A 22,133-nucleotide genomic window follows, 5' to 3' on the forward strand; every position below is an offset into this window, starting at 1 on the left:
TAACCAGAAAGCATTGCATTTTCTTCCAGTTCTCTTAGGCTTTTCTTCCCCATTCTTTCATTACTTAAATCTTTAGCTATATTTTCTTCTAGTTGTTTTTGGGTTTTGCAGTTTAAATCAATAAATTGTGTTTATGGCTCTAATTTCATTTCTTCATATATTTACAAAATTGCTCCAGTTACTTTTTAATAACCTTTCCATACTTCACTGTTTGTAACACCACTTTTATCATTTGTAAAATGCGATCATTGTATCTAATATGCATTGGGAACTTATTATGTGCTAGCCAGTTGGCCGAGACTTTTCTCTTCATATCTATTTTAATATTGCAGCCATGAGGTAAGTATCATTATCATCCCCACTCAAGGCCATCCCTGGGTTTGAGGAGATTAAGTGACTGTCTCAAGGTCCCACAGTTAGGACATGGTGGAACCAGGTTTCTGACATGTCCAGCTCCATGACCAAGTCCATCCTCTGAATGCCTCTGTAAATTCATACAGAGATGAATAGATGTAGATATATAAATACAGGTATAGAGAGATATAGATATATTTTTAGATTCTCTGTTCTGATACACTGATATGAGCTTTTATTATTGGGCTAATACCATGCTATTTTAGCTTGAGGCTTTTTTAAAATTTTATAATACTTTGCAATATCTGGTAGATTATTCTTGCAAAATTATGCCAAGATGCAGGTATAGAAATGTTTATTATTGTAAAACTAAGTAGACGTAACACTTGGAAATACCCCAAGTGTCCATCTAAAAGGGAGCAATTCAGTAAATTATGATCCATCCTTATAATGGAATCCAGTACAGCCACTCAAAGAATGTAGTAGATTTGTAAGTTCTGATGTGCAAAGAATTCCCAAGAGGGCTTCCCTGGTGGCACAGTGGTTGAGAATCTGCCTGCCAATGCAGGGGACACGGGTTCGAGCCCTGGTCTGGGAAGGTCCCACATGCCGCGGAGCAGCTGGGCCCGTGAGCCACAACTACTGAGCCTGCGCGTCTGGAGCCTGTGCTCCTCAACAAGAGAGGCCGCGATAGTGAGAGGCCAGCGCACCGCGATGAAGAGTGGCCCCTGCTTGCTGCAACTGGAGAAAGCCCTCGCACAGAAACGAAGACCCAACACAGCCAAAAATAAATAAATAAATAAATTAAAAAAAAAAAAAAGAATTCCCAAGATATAACTTAAGGAGTGTTTTACAAACATCTCTTTTGTGTAGATGAAAATAAAGGATTATATTGGCATAAACATTTTAGGAGAGATACCCCAAAACTCTTCATCAGTTCCACCTTTTCATGTTAATACATATGGACTTAACCTTGTTTTTAAAGGAAATGTATACCATATATCAAATTTATCAAAACAAGTAATAAAGAACCTCCCCACCAGTCTATTTAGTTGACATATGATTTTATTTAAACAGCTGTGATTGATGAACATTTAGGTTATCCAGTGTTTTTTAGTTTAGTTTTGTTTTTTTAATTTATTTTTGGCTGCTTTGGGTCTTCGGTGCTGCACACGGGCTTTCTCTAGTTGCAGTGAGCGGGGGCTGCTCTTCATTGCAGTGCACGGGCTTCTCATTGCAGTGGCTTCTCTTGTTGTGGCGCATGGGCTCTAGGTGCGTGGGCTTCAGTAGTCGTGGCATGTGGGCTCAGTAGTTGTGGCTCGCGGGCTCTAGAGGGCAGGCTCAGTAGTTGTGGCGCACAGGCTTAGTTGCTTTGCGGCATGTGGGATCTTCCAGGACCAGGGCTCGAACCCATGTCCCCTGCATTGGCAGGTGGATTCTTAACCACTGTGCCACCAGAGAAGCCCCTTGTCCAGTGTTTCATCATTACAAATGTGCTGTGTAAGACATCCTTGTGCCTGTAACTTTGCTTACATTTGCGAGAATATCCTATCTGACCACACTATCTTCATTTCTGAGTTGTTTATATTTATCCTTTTTACTAGAATGTAATCTCCATGAGGACAAGGATTTTTATCTTTTCGATCACTGTAATAGATTATTGTTTGGCAAATATTCAGTCCCCACTCACTTCCCCTTGGGGTAACATATACTTTCCTATTCTGTTGACTTTGAACTTGGCTGTGTGATTTTCCTTAGCAAAATGTGAGTAGTCAAAACATGAGACCTTAAATCTGCTTGTGCAGCTTGGTTTGGCTCTTGCACTGCCATGATTACCACAAGAAGGACTCCACCAGGTAGCTGCTGCCCCTTTAGTCCAAGTTTCAGAACGTGACACGAGAATCAGACCTCAATCCAACTTGAAGTCTAGGGTGAAGCAGAGCCACCTGAACCAACCTGTAGACCCAGGAGTGAGAAAAACAAATGCTTACTATAATCCACTGAGTTTTGGGATATCTTCCCTAAGTACCACTGCAGCAATAACTGACTAATTCAGTACAGAGATGTGGAGAGTATTGTAACAAAAGCCTAAAACATGTGGCATTGGTCTTAGGATCAAAGAAATTGTTTTTTGTGTTTTTTTGGCCACAACGTGCGGCTTGTGGGCTCTTATTTCCCTAACCAGGGATTGAACCTGGGTCCTCAGCAGTGAAATCGTGGAGTCCTAACCACTGGACCTCCAGGGAAGTCCTTATTTCCTTGTCCTATTGCATTAGCCAGAACTTCCAGTATGTGTTGAATGGGAGTGGTGAGAGGGGATATCCTTGTTCCTGATCTTTGTTTCTTATTCCTGATCTTAGTGGGAAGGCGTCTAGTTTCTGACCATTAATTATGATGTTGGCTGTAAGTTTTTATACATGTTCTTTATCAAGTTGAGGAAGTTTCCCTCTATTTTTACTTTGCTGAGGGTTTTTATCACAAATAGGTGTTGGATTTTGTCAAATGCTTTTTCTACAGCTGATCTGATTATATGATTTTTCTTCTTTTTTTTTTTTAACATTCATTGCTTTTGAAATGTTGAACCAGACTTGCATACCTGGAATAAATTTCATTTGATCATCATAGATAATTCTTTTTATACACTGTTGGATTCAAGTTGATAATATTTTGTTGAGAATTTTGGTGTGAATATCCATGAGAGATATTAGCTGTAGTTTTCCTTTCTTGTAATGGCTTTGTCTGGTTTTGGTATTTGGGTAATGCTGGACTCACAGAATGAGTTAGGAAGTGTTCCTTTTGCTTGTATTTTCTGGAAGAGATGGTAGAGAATTGGCATAATTTCTTCCTTAAACATTTTATAGCATTCATAGTGAAACCATCTGTGCCCAGTGCTGTTTTGGAAGGTTGTTAATTATTCATAGTTTCTTTAATATGGGCCTATTCTGATTATTTTTTCTTGAGTGAGTTTTGGTAGATTGTGTCCTTCAAGGAATTGGTCCATTTCCTCTAGGTTATCAAATTTATAGGCATAGAGTTATTCATAATATTCCTTTATTATCATTTTCTTGCCCACAGGATTCATAGTGATGGCCCCCTTTTTTCATTTCTGATAATAGTAATTTGTGCCTTCTCTCTTCTTTTGTTAGTTAGCCTGGCTAGGGGTTTATCAATTGTATTGATCTTTTCAAAGAACCAGCTTTTGATTTTGTTGACTTTTCTCTGTTGATTTTGTTGATTTTCTCTATTGATTTCCTACTTTTAATTTCTTTGATTTCTTTCCTAATTTTTATCTGTTCTTCTGTTTGGATTTAATTTCCTCTTTTGTAGATCATAAGGTAGAAACTTAGATGATTGATTTTAGGTATTTATTCTTTTCTAATATATGTATCCGATGCTATAAATTTCCCTCTAAGCATTGCTTTCACTGCATCCCAAAATTTTCATAAGTTGTATTTCCATTTTCATTTAGTTTAAAATATTTAAAAATTTTTCTTGAGACTTCTTCTTTGACCCGTTTGTTACTTAGATGTGTGTTGTTAAATCTCCAAATATTTTGGGATTTTTCAGCCAACTTTGTTATTAACTTCTAGTTTAGTTTAATCTCATTGTGATCTGAGAACACATTTTGTATGATTTCTATTCTTTTAAATTTGCTGAGGTGTGTTCCATGGCCCAGATGTGGTCTATCTTGGTGATGCTTCATGTGAGTTTGAAAAGAATGTGAATTTTGCTGTTGTTGGGTGAAATATTCTATAAATGTTTAGTGAAGTGTTGGAATTGAAGGTGAAGCTGGAGTGGGCTCGAGAGAGTGGAGAGGATGAGACTTACCCTGACGACTAAGGTTAATGAAAAGCATTATTTTTATTAGCTTTATAATATGCCACCCTATTTATCCAACCATTTAGGTCGTTTCTAATTTTTTCAGCATGATGATGTTGTGATACTTCCCCTTGTACATAGAAGATGAATTGCTGGGTCAAGGAGTAATAGTTTTCTTTTAACATTCTTGTCACAGTAAATGGATGCTGCTGTCATCCCTCTTCTGCCAAGCCAAACATTTACACACACACACACACACACACACAACCTGCTCATTTAACGCACCTAAAATGGTATCCTGTTCTTTCAATATATAATTCTTAGATTACTATTAAGGCCAAACGTTTTTTCATATATTTCTTTTAGCCACTCATGTTTATCTGAAGATTATATGTTCATGTCTTATTACTGGAACATCCCCTCGCTGCTCCCTTCCTCCCCCATCTCATCCTTCTGGTCTCAGTTTAAATGTCACTTCCCCAGAAGTCCTCCCTAGAAAACCCACCAGTATCACTCCTAGCAGCCTTTCCTTCGTAGCACTTGTGTGTAGCTGCATACCTCTTTTTGAGATTTACTGAATTTCTGCCCCCACCGGCACCCCACACCCTGGGAAACTCCATGGGTTTGTTGCTCCCCGTTACAACCCAAGGCCTGGTGCCAAGGCTTTAGATGATGTGTGCTTTAGATTTATAGCTGCTGTAGGAATAGGATCTTTGGTCCTTCGTATTTTCTAACTGGACTTTGCTGCTCTACTGGAAAACCATTCGTTGTTGTGTTTACTTTTTCTCATTAGCTGTTGTCAGGCTCCTTATCAGGCACTTACTTGTTGTCTAACAGCTTCTCGGGGTGCCCTCCCAGGGACCTTGACCTTGCACACTTTACTGGTGGGGCACAGAAGGCACTTGCTGGGTGTAGGGAGGGGGTTTGGGTCACGGGAGCATCAACAACCCAAACATCTTGGGGACCTTGTGGCCCGACTGTTGGGCAGGGAACAGGACCATCTTGCCCATGGGACCTCATCCTCTCCTGTCACTGCCCGGCAGCCATTTAGCCTTTTAAGTTTTCTGGGTGCACAGGTGGGTCCCTCTGCACAATAACTGGGTGGACCCTGGCCAGACTTGCAAAGGAGTAAGAGAATAATGCTGGCAGCCAGTTTTGTCCCTTATTTTAAAGGATACAGTAGGCTTGAAAGACAACATTGATAAAGCCTGTTTTAGTGTGGTTTTAAATGTTGGGGTTTCTTTTTCTATCTTTAATTAGGACTCAGGACTGAATTGTATCATAAAATGTCCTTTTAGCATGCTTTGTACCACAACAAAGCTTAGAACCACACATTTTAACAACAAAAAAAGAGCAATAGGCATAAAGGAAGAAACAAAACTACTATTTGTAGATGGTATAATTTTTAACCACAAATTTTAACAGAACTGAGAAATTACAAAATTACTGAACATTGCATTCAGAGAAGTGGCTAGTTTTGCAAATATATAATTAAAAATAACTTTCCTATGTAAAAGCAATAACCAACTAGAAAAATATAATGAAAAAAACTATTTACAGTAACAAAATTGTGTAGAACTTACATGAAGAAAATTAGAAAAACTTAGGAATACTCTAATCAATGGAAAGGTATGCTTCTGGATAGGAAACAAAATTTGTAAAGGTAATTTTCCCCCAATAGTACTGATATATAGGATTTAACCTATTCCAATCAAAATACCAATGTAAAACCTTAGGAAATCTAAGAAGAGCAAGACTGATCAAGAATCCTTAAAATGACGCACCACAGGATCGGTCCCGTGAAGGCACCACTGGCCTTGCCTCTGGCAGACAAGTCAGGAAAGTCTGGGTATCAGGAGGCCAAAGAGAACAAATATCCACTACAGTGAGGACACTGGAACCCTGTCTCCTGAGGGGTAATGTGAGCTATTGGAGACATAATTTCTAAAAGTAAAAAACACTTCGCTTGTGAGGTAGTGACCACCCATTGCCAAAGGTCTGATGGGAAATACGCATATGGCAAGTTTATTGACCAGCCATGGATCCAAGCCAACGTCCTCCTCCTCCTCTTGGGGTTTCCTTCCTAGCAGGTTTTCTTCTCGACTCAACAGAGGGGCAAGATTCTAAAGAGCTTTTCCAGGAGCAGGGCTGGGTGGCCAGGCCTGAGCGACCCAAACTTCTTTTGGCAAGGGAAAGGCATGAGAGAGCTGTGTGAGCAATTAATTGCAGAACAAAATACAGTGAGAACAGTAGACACTTTTAAATTACGCTGTGAAAGGATTTCTGTAAAACAGTCACTTTTCACCACAAACTGCAAATGTTATTGAAATTCATCGTTAGTTTAGATCACATACAAATGACAGAATACGTCCTTGACATTCACTTGCTGTATTTTCCTAAATTCCAAAGTAAACAATCCTTTTCAACTCTCAGGCTTTAAGGGTATCCTTAGAGGGTTATATGAGTTGCTAATAGAAGCTGTTGACTTAACAAATCAGTAGTTTGGTTCTTTTAGGGGAACAGGGTTCCAGATAAGGACCTTTACATTATTTCTCAAGTGTGAATTCCTATGTGGGGGAAAAGCTGGATATACTTTCAGGACACTCACCACTCTTCACCTTGAAGGTAAGCAGCCCCCAGACTCATATTTCAAAGCATTTTTCAGGAAAGGGATCTGTGACCTGTACATTGTTATACAAGTTCACAAAAGCTCACTCTAGTCCAAAACGCCTGGTTGCTAACTGAGGTACAGCCCTTGAGGATGTTTTTGTTTTTTTTCTTCCCCCTGTGAATTTTCTAAAAACTTGAGGTTTCAGCAAACATGGGTATTTATCCAATTTTGGCTATAATGAGGTTTTCTTATCTCTATCTTTTCAGATAGCCTGGGAATTCAGAATTCCTTAAGGAGTATTTCAGGTTGAGGCAGGACCATCAGACCTTTCCCGATCCCACTTCTGTTTTCGGGTCTTACATGCTGAATGGGTTTTTTCATGCCGGGTACAGTTTGACAGCCGACCAAACCTCCTCCCACACTTTGTACAACCATATGGCCTCTTAGCCTCGTGACTCTGCAGATGAATCACAAATTCTTTGTTTCCTGGGAAGGTTTTCCCACATTCTGGACACTTAAATATCTTCTCCCTTATATGGATTCCTTCATGGCGACTCCGATGTGAATTCTGACGAAAGTTTTTCCCACATTGAGAACATGAATAAGGTTTCTCTCCTGTATGGATTCGCTCATGTTTATTAAGGTTTGTTTTATGATTGAAGCTTTTCCCACAGTGACTACAGTCATAGGGCTTTTCTCCAGTGTGAGTCCTCTGGTGGGAAATAAGGTAAGAACTTTCATTAAACTGTTTCCCACACAGTGGACAAGTATACCATCTTCTTGTTCTCCGATTTCTGGTAAGTGCGATAACACTGATATCCACATATTTTGAGAGTTCCTCTAGTGGAGTATCATTTTTGATGGTAACTAAAAGATTTCTCATTTTCCTTTCCTTTGGAATGGATGTATTTAGTCTTTCCTCTTTCTGGCAATCTGGAGGTTGCTCAGAGACCACGGAGCAATCAATTTCATCACAATCTGAAGACTTTTCTCTCTGATCTTCATTCTCTACAGGTTCTTTCTGAAGATCTTCACCCTCAGGATTACTGTCACTGACTGCTGAAACAGAGAGAGAATTTAATAACTTTTGAGGGCTATGATACCAGGCAGGAAAAAACACGTCAGATTTCTCATGAAACAATAACCTTGAAAGTCAGAAGTCTGAGGACTGGCCGATAATTGCCATCAACACTTTTCCACCCTTAATGAGGGTGGGATACATGACTGATAAATCTTTCCATACCCCATAATGCAAGCACACAGTCCTCTTTTTACTTTTCTTTAAAAATTGGAATGAGTGGGACTACATTAAAAGATTTCATTTGTTTGTTTTCTGAATAAGCACCAACTACTCACTCAACAAGTTCATACTGACCTTATATTGTGTAGAGCACTGAGCTAATAAGGACCAGGGGATAAAGGACATAAATACTGAAGGGTACTACTTGTAATCTTTAGGAGGCTAGTAAGTGAATGGTAAGATGAGTTACTTCCAGGTTTTCACTACATTAAATATTAAAATATTATAGTATTAGGTAATATTATTTTCTGGATTTCTGGGCTGTTAGGAATAGTCAGTTTTGGGTGTGGTTAGACAAATGTGTACATTTTGTGAAAATCTGAGCTGTACACTTAGGATTTGTAGATTTTTCTGCATTTGTATTTCCCAAAAAAAGTCTGTGTAAAATAACAAGTTATAAAGACTAGGCAACAAAGTGAAAAACAAAAAAAGTTATGCTCTGAACAGGTGACGTGACAAGGGACTTGTCTGACTCCAGGCAACTTACTGAGATTAAAGTAAAGGATTAAATCAACCACTTAGATAATGTGACTGAACCTGAAGCTAGAATATGCATCTCTGCTGGATTTAGCAGTTTCACACCAATAGAATTTTTTCTTTTAAATTATTTCTTTTAGCGATTCCCTTAGGATAATGAAAATGCTGGGTCAAAGCACATGCCAATTTTTATCACAGCTCTTGGTATGAACTGTTATACTGCTTTCCAAACAAGCTGTACAAATTTCAATACAATCATCAACATGTGGTTATCAATTTTACCTAATCTTGCTGGCAGTAGATATAATTTTCAAATATTTAATAGGTATACAATGGTTTCTCATTGTAGCTTTACTTTGCACTTTGATTACTGCAAACTAGTAATTTATCTATTGGGCTGAGACTTTTATAAATTTAAATAAATTTTATATATTACAAATCTTAATCTCTTTATCAATCACTACTGATATATTAATGGAAGTCTCCCTCTATAATAACTCCACAACTTAAAACCAGAAAAAAAAATTAGTCTTAAAATCTGATAAATTTCTATTGTTTCCTGGCCATTCTTTCTTTTTTTAAAAAAGGTATTTTTATTTATTTATTTGGTTGCATTGGGTCTTCGTTGCTGTGCGCAGGCTTTCTCTTTTTGTGGCGAGCGGGGGCTACCCTTCGTTGCGGTGCACAGGCTTCTCGTGGTGGGCTTCTCTTTGTTGTGGAGCAGGGGCTCTAGGCGCACAGGCTTAGTTGCTCTGCGGCATGTGGGATCTTCCTGGACCAGGGATTGAACCTGTGTCCCCTGCATTGCCAGGTGGATTCTTAACCACTGTGCACCCAGGGAAGTCTCTTAGCCATTCTTTTATGACTTATTTTTACAGTTAACCCTAATACATTTGGAGTTTAGTATCACACTGTTTGTTGTTTGTAACATGTCTAATATTGGTAAAACCAGTCAGAACATCCACTTCTACCTTTTCACAAATTTGACTGAGTGTATTTACAGTATAAATAAATCTGGAGGGCACTGCTATCTTTATTTTACATGATTTTAGTTTTTCAGTTTAGACCTGTTTCTCTCCAATATTTAAGAATCTTTTCTATTTACCAATAAAACATTTCTCTAGTTTACTCCTATCTTACATTCTGAATGAGAGCTCTCATTATTTTGCGTTTATTTAAGAATGCTATTTATTGGGCTTCCCTGGTGGCGCAGTGGTTAAGAATCCACCTGCCAGTGCAGGGGACACGGGTTCAAGCCCTGGTCCGGGAAGATCCCACATGCCACGGAGCAACTAAGCCCGTGCGCCACAACTACTGAGGCTGCACTCTAGAGCCTGCAAGCCACAACTACTGAGCCCACGTGCCACAAGCCTACAGCCTGTGCTCCACAACAAGAGAAGCCACTGCAATGAGAAGCCCATGCACCATAAGGAAGAGTAGCCCCCTCTCGCCACAACTAGAGAAAGCCCACGCACAGCAATGAAGACCCAAAGCAGCCAAAAATAAATTAAAAAAAAAAAGAATGCTATTTATTGATTGTTAAATATTTATTCCTATCAACCTACTTTAAAACTATTAAATATAATAATGTTTTAGTTGATCCTTTTAGATTTTCTAAGTACAAATCATATTTTGGTTCCCTCTCTTTCCAATATTCATTCTTCTCAACCCCTTTTTCTTATCTTCTTGCTTTAGAAAATTAGTTAATGATATTAATAGTGATAGCAGGTTTCTTTATTCTCAGTTTTCAGGAATTACCATCAGCATTTTATGAATGATTATGAACATTAGGTTATATTAAAGAGCTAAATATCTGTTTTCAGAACAATTAGTTGAAACTCATATGATTTTTCTTGTTTTTCTGAAAGGGTCAATGAAAATACAGTTGACTCTTCAACAACACAGGTTTGAACTGCGAAAGTCCACTTATACGCAGAATGTTTTCAACAATAAGTACTACAGTACTATGCAATCCAAGGTTGGTTGAATCTGCAGATGCAGAACCATGGATATAGAGGAACAGCGGGTATGGGGGGCTGACTATCAATTATGCATTGATTTTTGACTGCTGGGAGGGTCAGCACCCCTCATCCCTGTGTTGTTCATGGGAAACTGTATTTTACCTTCCTTTACTGTACTAACTTTAAAAATAAAATAATTTTAGTAGCTAACATATTTATATGGCTCAAAAAATCAAAACAGGAAAAAGTATACACAGAGAGCCTTACTCTCATCCCTCTCTCCATCCATTCTATTCATTCCCCAGACAGGTAGCAGTTTTTATTAATTTCTTTTTGTTTTCCCATTGTTTCTTTAGGCAATACGTTTTCTTTTTCTCCCCCTTTCTTACATAAAAGGTAGTACACTATGTATATTTCTGCTGCTTGCCTTACTTCAGTCGCTATATTCCAGTGCACAGAGATTATCATGGTATCATGTGTGGAAACATACCATATTCAACCAGCCCCCTGCAGAAACACTTGTTTTCAACTTTGTGTTTTTACAAACAATACCACAATGAATAAACCTTGTTTGTACATTATTTTGAATGTGTGCTATTGCTATTATCTGTAATTCAGATTCCCTGAAGTGGGTCTGCTAGATCAAAAGGTAAATGCGTCTGTAATATGGGTAATTACAGATTCTCATAAACAGGAACTGTACCATTCTGCATGCCCACCAGCAATATACCCATCTCCCAACAACCTCACCACCAATGTGTTAAATTTCTGATTTCTATAAATCTGAGATTTTTTTTTTTAAAAAAAGGTAACTCAGTAAAGGTTTTATCTGCATTTCTAATTATGAGTAGGGCTGGACATCTTTCATGTATTTTATTTTTAAAATTTCTTTTATTGATTTATTGATTTATTTATTTTTGGCTGCGTTGGGTCTTCATTGCTGTGTGTGGGCTTTCTCTAGTTGCGATGAGCAGGGGCTACTCTTTGTTGCCGTGTGCAGGTTTCTCGTTGCAGTGGCTTCTCTTGTTGCGGAGCATGAGCTCTAGGCACATGGGCTTCAGTAGTTGTGGCTCACAGGCTCTAGAGCACAGGCTCAGTAGTTGTGGCGCATGGGCTTAGTTGCTCCGCAGCATGTGGGATCTTCCTGGACCAGGGCTCGAACCCGTGCTCCCTGCACTGGCAGGCGGTTTCTTAACCACTGCGCCACCAGGGAAGCCCTCTTTCATGTATTTTAGAGTAATTTGTATTTCTAAGAAAATCTGTTGATCTTTCTCTTCCCAATTTCTAGAAATTCGTAATCAATTAGGAAGATTAGGCTTTTGTCTGATATAAGTTGCAAATATTTATCTCCAATTTACTGCATTTTATTTGCTCAGATATTTGTTTTTTATTTTGTCATACAGAAGTTTTAAAATTTTTATGTATTTATGTTATTGATATTTTCTTTCAAGACTTCTGGATTTTTGAGTCTTAATTAGAAAAGTCTTCCTAGCCCACGGTTATAAAGGATTTCACCCTTTGATCCACTGGGAGTTTTTCTTGGTGTGCAAAGTAAGGTATGATTCACCAAATGGCTACTAAGTTGTCACAACACCTTTTATCAAAAAGTCCCTCTTTACCTTGCTGATTGGAGATTCCAACTTTATCACAAACTAAATCCTCATGTGTATTTGAAGCTATTTCTGGACTTTTTTTTTACTTAATTAATTTTGTTATTAATTAGTTTATTTTTGGCTACGTTGGGTCTTCGTTGCTGCGCGCAGGGCTTTCTCTAGTTGCAGAGAGCAGGGGCTACTCTTCGTTGCAGTCTGCGGGCTTCTCATTGCGGTGGCTTCTCTTGTTGTGGAGCACGGGCTCTAGGCACACAGGCTTCAGTAGTTGTGGCACACGGGCTTCACTAGTTGTGGCGCATGGGCTTAGTTGCTCTGCAGCATGTGGGATCTTCCCCGACCAGGGATCAAACCAATGTTCCCTGCACTGGCAGGTGGATTCTTAACCACTGCGCCACCGGGGAGGTCCCTGGACTTCTTATTCCATCCCATTGGTCTATCTAGTCACATGCCAATACTATATACTGTTTTCATGACAGGCTTTAGAGGCTGCTTTAATACCTGATAGGGCTAGAACCCTCCTGCGCCACTGCTCTTCTTTTCAATTTTCCCCGTTACTTGTAGTTATTTTTCCATTTGAATTTGAGATCGGACTGCCTAGTTCCAGGGGAAAAAAATCCTATTGGTTTTGTTAAAGGGATTACATTGAATTCATAAATCAATTTGGGGAGAACTGACCTTTTTTTATGTTAAAATCTTCCCCACCAAGAACATGATACTTCTTTCCATTCATTCAAATCTACTTCTGTGTCCTTTAGAAGTGTTTTAAAGTTTTCCTCACAATTTTTGCACACTTCTTAAGTTTATTCCTAGGTGTTTAATCTTTTTTGTTCCTATTGTATATCTTCTAAATGATTGTGTTTGCATGAATGATTTCGGTATAATAATTTTACATCTCATTGCCTTACTAAATGCTTATTATTTGGAATAAGTTTTCAGACATTCTCTAGGGTTTTCCAGCTACACAATTATATGTAAATAGGTGTAGTTTTATCTTTCTCTTAAGTTCTTATAATACGGCTAATTTCCTTCTCATTTAACTGCACTGGCTAATACCTGAAACAAAATATTAAATAGTAGTAGTGGTAGTGGGCTTCACTGTTGTATTCCTAATTCTAGTGGGAATGCCCCCAGTGTTTCCCATTAAAGATGATGCTGGCTGAAAGGATATGTAGCCCATTAAGGAAGTATCCATTAGTCACTAGTTTGTTAAGTGTTCTTATGAAGAAGAGGTTTGTATTTTGTCAAATATCTTTTCAATAACTATGAAAATGATCATAGGCTATTTCTCCTTTTTATTTTCAGATGGACAGACTTATAACAAATAGACTTTCTATGACTAAATCATTTTTGTATTCCTGGAATAAATCTTATTTGGTCATTGCAATTTTCATCAGGTTGTGATATCTTTGTTACACTAATGTCATAAAAAGAACCTGGAAGTTTTCCTTCTTTTTCTATACTCTGAGTTCTCATAGAATTTGAACTGTCAAATTTTTAAAGATTTACAAGAATTTTCTGTGAAACTAAGGCTGGTCCTTTTTCTTGTGTGTGGGACTAGTTTTTTGACAATTTCAGTTTCCTCTATGGAAATTGGTTTATCTATTTGTGTGTAAATCTTTCTACTTATTAGTTCCTCTATTTTTTCTATTTTTAACTTATTGATTTCTAAGTTTGTATTTATTAATATTTTGTTCCTGTTTTCCCTTATCTTGTTTTCCTAACTTTGAGTCAGAGGCTTAATTAATTTCTGTAAACCAGTATACATGTTTTTACATCCCTGCATATTCTTATGAGTACCACTTTAGATTATACCATAGATTCTGATACATAGTGTTTTGCAGAAAAATTATGTGATTTTAATTTGTATTACTCCTTTGACCCAAAGTTACTTAATAGTTTTAAACTTTACTGGTAGAAAGAAATTGTTTTCTCTGATTTCATTATTAATTTCTAGTTGTATTGTGATAGATCCTAATGTATAATTTCTACTCTTTGGACTCTATTGTGTTTTTGTTGCATAGTATGTAGTCAATTTGTATCAATCTTGGAAAGGTATATTCTCTTACCACAGTAGAGGGCAGATACAACCATAAGAACTATCTCACTGAGAATTTAAGTGCTTAACCTTTCTGGTTGTTTTCATGTGGTTTACTTGGACTGAAACACAAATTCTGTCTTCCTCTGTCAAGGGCCTTCCTTTTGATTCCTGTCCCCACGAGGTTCATTCCCTTACACTTTTCCCTTTGCAAACCGACCAAATGTTACTATTTCAACTATCAGCTATATGCTGATGACTCCCAAATCTCTACATCCTTACATCTGACCTCCAATCCCCAATGTCCAAGTGCCCAGAGGATAACCTCATTTTATTTCCTGCCATGGACTGAATCTCATCTAAAATCAAATCCATGTTCTTCCGAACTCTGCTCCTGGGTCCAAATCCTGCCTTGACTTATCATAGCTCTTTACAACTGTAACTTAGAAGCTCTTAGAGGGTAGAAATGGAGCATTATATATATTTTTAACCTTGAATATCAACTCCAAAACCCAACCCTGCCTGAGGGGAAAACAGCATTTATTAAATGTGGTGAATGACTCTAAGCTTAAATCATCAGCTTCAGAGTATGGACAAGGGAGAGGAAAGGAGAGGGTGAGGATTGGGTCTCAGGGCCTCAACGTGCAGGGCCAAAGTGTTCCTGGAGTTGGCAACATGCCCAACAGTCAGTCACCCAAAATAAATGCTAGCTTTGCCTAAGACTCAGGAAAAACTCAGTGTAATAAATCTGATCTGTTTATACGGTTTCCTAAAATAAAGAAAATATTACATATAATAATCTATGGGAAATTAACCAGGCCTATTATGTACCACCACCCCAACCATACAGGATAAGACAACTACAGAGTTGAGTAATCATTATGCATTTCTGTCACCCTAGGCAACTCACAAAACCCACTCTTTGCTCCATTTCAGCCTCAGAACCAGTCTTGAAGGCAAGGTAAAAAGTATTAGGCACTCAGCAAAATGATTTTTGAGGGACCCTGGCTCTAGGGTAGCAGTATATTTCTAGGGAAAAACTGAAGCATCTCTAAGCAGCTTACAGAGAAGCTGCTGCCAGATGAGTTTCTATGTAGCACTTGTTAGCCACTACTGGGAAATGAGTAAAAATGAAGAAGGCTTCATTCACCAACCATATAGGAAATTCACTGATGAAACTATGAGAAATGCAGCAAGGAGGCAGTACTGTACTGGGCCAAGACTGTAAGCTCTGATGTTAGATTCCCTGAGTCCAAATCCCTGCTCTACTACCTACTGCTGTGTGACCTTTAGCAAATTTCTTAACTTTTCTCTGCTTCAGTTCCATCATCTATGAAATAGTAATGATTCCTATACCCCACAGTACTATCATAAGAATTACATGAGATAATAAATGCATGCAAAGTAGTTAGAAATGTCTAGCACATATTGGCACACAAGTGCTTAATAAGTGCCAGATGTTATTTCCATCAAAAGTGGGATATATTTTCTCTTACACTAGTAGGCTTCACAATTATTGAACATCAAGGAAAAAAAAAGACTTAAAAGAATTAGTCATATGTCCAATAAATACACTGATGTAAAATATATCTGTGGGGAGAATACCACTGGATGCAGAGATTCAGAAACAGTATACTTGCATTTTCTATCTGTTTAAATATTTGATGTGTGAGTATATCAACCTCAAGTCTTGCTTACCAAGAGAAGTCCCCTCCTTACTGCCCCCAAGATACAGGGAAAATGGCCACTCACAGCTGGAGAAGGCTCTGCCACATGGAATAAATCAAAAATTAAACGTGCATGAACATGTACTTAGCTGGTGTGAACAATGTCTCAAAAAAGTCTAAGATGAAATAGAACATGCTTTTCCCATAGCCTTCAATCTGAACACACAAGGGACTTGATTTCTTACCCAGTAACATCATCTCCCCAATACTGTTGTCTTGAATCTCTGAGGTGGGCTGCTGAACAGGATCCAAGCTTACACATTCTTCTTGGGAGTGAAATACATTCAAATCCTCAAAGACCACCAGCTCCTGAAAGAGCAACAGGCCCCCTTCCTCTTAGTAACAGAGGTTCCTTGACATAGTAACAGAGGTTCCTTGACAGCCCTGCTGTTAAGAAAGACCAAGATCAGGGAAGGGATGGCAAAAGGGATCTAGAAGTCCCACGCAGATAGGAAAGCCAGGCTCAGAGAGGAGCCAGAGGAAAAAAAAAAAGATGACTGTCCAAGGAGGCAGTGAAGAAAGAGCCCCATCTCCCTGCTGACTCCCAAGAGTGGGTTTATATATACAGGAGGGCTGCAAGAGTAGAGAAGGTGATGCACTCAAACAGTGAACAGGAAAACTGAACCCACCTCAGACTCAGCTTTCAAACACAGAGACACTGCCTCCTGTTTCTGCTGGATTCCTTCTCTGGGTAGAAGCTTCACTAAGGTATGAGATTGCACTGGGGAAAGAGGAAGCTGTAGTTAATAGAAAAGTCAGTGACTCTAATATGGAGACTCTATCCACACCTTGAAGCCAGGCTGTCCTCATTCCTTTGGTAGGTAACTCAAAGCTTTTTCTGTTCCTATGAGCCCAATCAGAGATCAATCCACAAACCACAGGGTCTTGAACCTATATGGGGTCTCTTCACTACGAAAAGGATATTCCCCTAAGCACCTTTTAAAATTCCCGTTACTACTAAGGGGAAGGATGGGGAAAGGTAAAGTCTGAAGATGCCCACAGCAAGCACAAAAGTTAACAAAATTCCACATAAGCTGAAGTCAATTCAATAATTCATCCACATTCCTTTATCCTAAAAAGATACTCCCCCTCCCCCAATGTCTGGGTAAAACTGACACTACAGAAAAGATACACACTGTTTATTCTGTGGCTTTACACACACTTAGCAAACCATTCAAGCTCCAGCTTGAGAAAAAAATACTCCCTCTCCCTGGCATGTTGACTTATTGGAATCAACTCTTTTTTTCCGACACCCACCAACCTAACTTGAATTCATTACTAACAGGGAAGTCTAGCTCAGCCCCCAGTACTATCCCCTTCTCTTCTAGTAAAACAGTATGTGCTTCTTACCTCTGTTCTGAAGGTTTGAGCTCACATCCTTCACAATAACCAAGGTCTCCTTGACTTTCTGACTGGGCTGGACTAGGCTTGGCTTGGGCAAGAAGGTGAGGAAGTGCTCCAGAACCAGCTGGTGAATGGTCTTGGGCCCACTAGTAGCATCTCGAAGTAGGTCTTGGCCCAGCTTGGAGTTAGGAGGAACTCTCAGTATAAAGGACCTCTTTGGCTTTGGTGGTATAGGAACCACTTTTGCAGCCATCGTGCCTTGAAATCACACACACACTTGTTTCTGCAGAGCTTCAAGAGTCACCTCTTACTGGAGGAAACCTGTCAGTCACGCTGCAGATGAGAGAAACCATGAGTCAGGCTGGAGATGCCTGCACTCCAGTATGTGTCTTGCAAAGTGAGGCCACATGAGATCTAAATCAAAAGGAAAGATAAGCTACGGTAGGGAACTCAGAACCGTAAGGAAGATTCCTGACCCGATACTCTTAGCAAGGCCTGAAAGGAATATCCTGAGAATGAAAGCAGAAGATGTTCAAACCTCAAGAGCCATCCTCATGAGAAAATGAAGTGCAAACTCCACTGGGAAGAAAGGTTTAACTCATGCTGGTAGAAGAAGCAATGGGCCAGAAGACAGGAAATCAGGGGTCCAATACCGAGGGCATCTGTTTACAAGTCAACTGGGCCACTGAATCTGGCCTCACTGCGTCCCTTGGACCGCAGGTCCCTCGGATGCCCTTCCGGGGGCTGCTGATGGTTCAAGGAGCAAACGCAAGGCCGCATGAGGTGTCTACATGTGGCCTGCTGACTCCTTTCCACCCTCAAAGCCCTGTAAGAGCGACAGGGGACATCCCAGTAGGGCCCACCAAGCCAGGCCCGCTCTGCAGCCTCTCCCACTGGCCAAGGGGCACCTTCACCGCAAAGCCCAGCTGGTGGCATTGCCTGGGGTGCGCTCCCGGATACCTATCCGGCCAGGATCCCCTAGCAATAGACTCTGTTCCTTTCCCCAGAGGCCGCCTCAGCCTGGTTCCCGCCCTCCCGGAGTCCCTCACCTCTTGGGGTTCTGCCGCCCCTGGGCGCTCACTGGGGACAACCCAGAGACCCAGACTCGGGGAGAGACCGGGAAACTAGGCTCGAGAGGCCAAGCCCACCCCTCGCCCTTCGGAATGTCCTCACAGGCAGCCGGCGACTATTGGTGTGCGCCGCCGTCAGTTGGGGAGGACGGCAGGGACGCGGTGCCTTCTGGGAGGCCGTGCGCCGAGGCAGCAGTGACGTCACGCCCGGTGCCCCGTTTCCGGTGCGGAAGCCTGGTCTCCTCGCTGGGAGCGAACGGTCTGCGCTTGAGAAGGCGAGGCTCGAGGCCGGCCGGCGGAGCTCTCAGGGACGCAGGGAGGCCAGGTTGGCAGCAGCCACTCTGTTTGCGGCTGCACGTGGGAGATGGAAAGCAGAAGGCTGACTCAAACCCTCCAAGACAGGTTGGCACCACTCCAGGTACGGACGCTTTAGCTACAAGGGATGCTGGGAAATGTAGTTCGGTGCCAAACAGCCAATGGGAGATCGCCAGGCGCCGCGGTTGGGGCGGAGCAGGGCCGGGGCTCGACCGGAAGTGGGCCGTCTACGGACCGGAAGGTCTGTGAGAGGCCGACGCAGTTTCCGAACCAGCCGCTGGGGTCTATCAAGAAACTGCGGTGGCGGCGAGGTGGTGGTAGGTCGTGGTTTCTGTCGGCTCTAGGGTCCTGTTACAGCCGTCCCTTTCGGCAGGGGCGGCCCTTCGGTCAGAGCCGGGCGAAGCTCCCCTGCCGTCTTGGCCAACTTCTACACAGCGGTCTGGACCGGCCATCTTATTTTCTCAGGAATTCTAGCTGTCCATCTCCGTTACCGTCCTCAATTCGTCTTTTCTTTCTGCATTGTTCCCATACTCGGTTCATTCTCCAGTGAGGCAGTGATCAGGAATTGGGGCCACACGAGCAGGGATTGCCTTATTCTTCTATGTAAATGCCAGCCTCAGGCAGGATGACTAAAGTGAAAATATGAGTTCTGTTTCTTAACGGTAACTATAGGTGACTCACTCAGCTGTGATCTAAAACATGTTATAAAGAGAGTGTGTGGCAGGGGCTTCCCTGGTGGCGCAGTGGTTAAGAGTCCACCTGCTAATGCAGGGGACACGAATTTGAGCCCTGGTCCGGGAAGATCCCACATGCGGCGGAGCACCTAAGCCCGTGCGCCACAGCTACTGAGCCTGCGCTCTAGAGCCCCTGAGCCACAACTACTGAAGTCCTCGTGCGTAGAGCCCGTGCTCCTCAACAAGAGAAGACAGCGTAATGAGAAGCCCACACACCGCAATGAAGCGTAGCCCCTGCTCAGCACAGCTAGAGAAAGCTCTTGCGCAGCAACGAAGACCCAACACAGCAATAAATAAATAAATAAATAAGTAAGAAAGAAAGAAAAAACTGTGGCAACAAAACTTAAAAAAAAACAAAACGAATACCTGTCTTTCCAGACATCAAAATTACGGAAAAAAACCTTTATAATCAAAGCAGTGTAGTTTGAACTATGCGTGAATAAATAGAACAGTATAGCCAAAATTGATCTGAATATATGTCGACCTGTATGCAAGGATAGCATTTAACTTGGTGCTAGCAGAAATTGTGTATTCTTCTGGGAAAAAAGGCTCTTGTCTTTACACTACATACAAAAAGATGGAATTTAATAGCCAATGAAAGAACACTTAAGAGAAGGTTAAGTTTAATATTGAGGCAAAATAGGAAACTGAGGTGCCTTAAAGTAAAATATAAGCTTGTGTGACTGTATTTAAAAAAAAAAACTTTAGAAAACAATATTAATAAAATCAAGCAGTAGACTGGGACATAATTGTAGAAGATAAACCAGATAAAGACTAAGGCATTCCCAGCATACAAAGAGCTCCTGCTAACTGACCAAAGACTAAGGCAAAAGCTATGAAGTCATTCTGAACAGGAGGAAAACTAAATGATCATTAACATTTGAAAAGATGCTTAGTGGGAATTCCCTGGTGTTTCAGTCGTTAGGAGTCTGTGCTTCCACTGCAGTGGGCATGGGTTCCATCCCTGGTTGGGGAACTAAGATCCTGCATGCCCCTTCATGCAGTGCGGCAGAAAGAAAGAAAGAGAGAGAAAGAGAGGAAGGGAGAAAAGGAAGGGAAGGAAGGAAAGAAAAGAAAGAATGAAAAGATGCTTAGCCACTTTGGAAACAGTTTGGCAGTCTTTCAAAATGTTAACATAGAATTACTATAGGATCCAACAATTCCATTCCTAGGTATAAACCCAAGAGAAGTGAAAACTTGTACCTGAATAGCAGCATTATTCATAATAGCTGAAAAGTAGAAACAACCTGTCTGTTGAACAGATTAACAAGATATAGTATATCCATATAATGGGTTATTAGTTAGCAGTAAAAAAGGAACAAAGCAGTGATACATGCTGCAACATGGATGAACTTTGAAACATTGTGCTAAGCCAAAGAACCCGGTGACACAAGACTTTGTGTGATTCTTATGTGAAATGTCCAGAATAGGCAAATCCATAGAGAGAAAAAGGTTAGTGGTTGCCAGGGGCCGGGGGCAGACGGGAATAGCAAGTGAATGCTGAGCGGTGCAGGGTTTGTTTTGGGGGTGATAAAAATGTTCTGGAATTAGTGGTGATGTTTTTACACATGGTGGATATACTAAAAACCACTTAGTTGTGTATTTAAAAGGGTGAATTTTATGCTATGAGAATTATATCTCAATTAAAAAAGACAACCAAATAGGGAAAATTACGTCCTACAAATACAAGTGTTTAGTATGTAAAATATCTATGAAGAAGTACTACAGACCACTAAGTTCAAAATCTAGAGTCCACATGGCAAGTAGTTAAAGGACCTGTACCATTTTTATAGACTTGATGGAAGCAATTTTCACATGTTGAAGTATAGGGAAGTCATTCTGGCTTATATGTGATTTGGCTTGACCTTTATACTAACTAGAACAGGCCTGTCTTGTGGCCTGTCAAACATACATTATACATCTGCTTTAACCATTTGAAAAAAGAAAAAGGAATACAGTTACTAGATTGTTTAGAATGTCCACTTTGAAGATAGGGATAAATGACCCCCCTTCCCTGCCCCCATGATGCCAATGCTGGTACTCCTTTGAAGATGAAGTTCTCTTCCCAGACACCAAGGTCATGCTAACTAGCTGTGTGCATGCTGATCTGTCCCTTTTGAAACCTTGAAGGAATGTACCTCTGTCATGTTTGATGTTTCTTCTTTGTTCTGACAAGATATAAAACTGTGGCTCAGGTATCCAAAATAGAGCCAGGTGGGACTTGTCTGGTGGTCCAGTGGGTAAGACTCCACCCTCCCAATGCAAGGGGCCTGGGTTTGATCCCTGTTTGGGGAACTAAATCCTGCATGCATGCTGCAACTAAGAAGCCTGCATGCTGCAAGTAAAGATCCAGTGCAGCCAAAATAAATTAAAAAATAAATATTAAAAGAAAAATAGAGCCGGGTGGCAATTGAGATGTAGTTTCAGACATGTGCCTGCATCATTGAGACCCTGAATTTTCTGAACTGTATCAAACTCAAGGATACCACAAGCCATTTTCAAAACAGTATCTGCTATAGCTGCCAGCTGCAACCTAATGGTCCAACGTTTCCCCTTGTAACTTTGCAACTATTTTGGACCCCAACCAGTCCATACTTAAAAAGCACTCTTACTTCTTGCCAGCTTCAATTGTAGTTCTTTTTTTTAAAATTTTTTTAATTTTTGGCTGCATTGAGTCTTTGTTGCTGCATGCGGGCTTTCTCTAGTTGTGGCAAGCAGGGCTACTCTTCATTGCAGTGCGCGGGCTTCTCATTGCGGTGGCTTCTCTTGTTGT

The 22,133-nt window shown here is 40.6% G+C and overlaps 1 protein-coding gene and 1 long non-coding RNA gene across 6 annotated transcripts in view; one reads left to right on the top strand and one right to left on the bottom strand.

Moving 5' to 3' along the window:
* Window positions 1–5,781: 5,781 nt before the first annotated feature.
* ZNF200 (zinc finger protein 200) lies at window positions 5,782–18,433 on the bottom strand. Of its 3 annotated transcripts, none has more exons than XM_068524062.1 (5): window positions 18,291–18,433; window positions 17,248–17,574; window positions 16,527–16,618; window positions 16,083–16,206; window positions 5,782–7,840 (listed from the first exon to the last, which is right to left on the bottom strand). In XM_068524062.1, exons 2-5 carry the CDS (start codon window positions 17,492–17,494, stop codon window positions 7,086–7,088), a joined length of 1,218 nt encoding a protein of 405 aa, XP_068380163.1. In that variant the 5' UTR covers window positions 17,495–17,574; window positions 18,291–18,433; the 3' UTR covers window positions 5,782–7,085. The 3 variants fall into 3 exon arrangements, with proteins under 3 accessions (XP_068380163.1, XP_068380161.1, XP_068380162.1); XM_068524060.1 differs by having other exon boundaries at window positions 5,782–7,843; XM_068524061.1 differs by lacking the exon at window positions 18,291–18,433 and adding an exon at window positions 17,780–18,225 and having other exon boundaries at window positions 5,782–7,843.
* Window positions 18,434–18,544: 111 nt separating this feature from the next.
* LOC137749811 (uncharacterized) overlaps window positions 18,545–22,133 on the top strand; it is a 42,126-nt gene continuing 38,537 nt past the window's right edge. For all 3 annotated transcript variants that reach the window (XR_011070289.1, XR_011070288.1, XR_011070290.1), the window contains exon 1: window positions 18,545–18,729. This is a non-coding gene — a long non-coding RNA (uncharacterized lncRNA). The remainder of the gene's footprint in view (window positions 18,730–22,133) is intronic.

Source organism: Eschrichtius robustus, chromosome 16 (genome assembly GCF_028021215.1).
Source record: "Eschrichtius robustus isolate mEscRob2 chromosome 16, mEscRob2.pri, whole genome shotgun sequence".
Lineage (NCBI taxonomy): Eukaryota > Metazoa > Chordata > Mammalia > Artiodactyla > Eschrichtiidae > Eschrichtius > Eschrichtius robustus.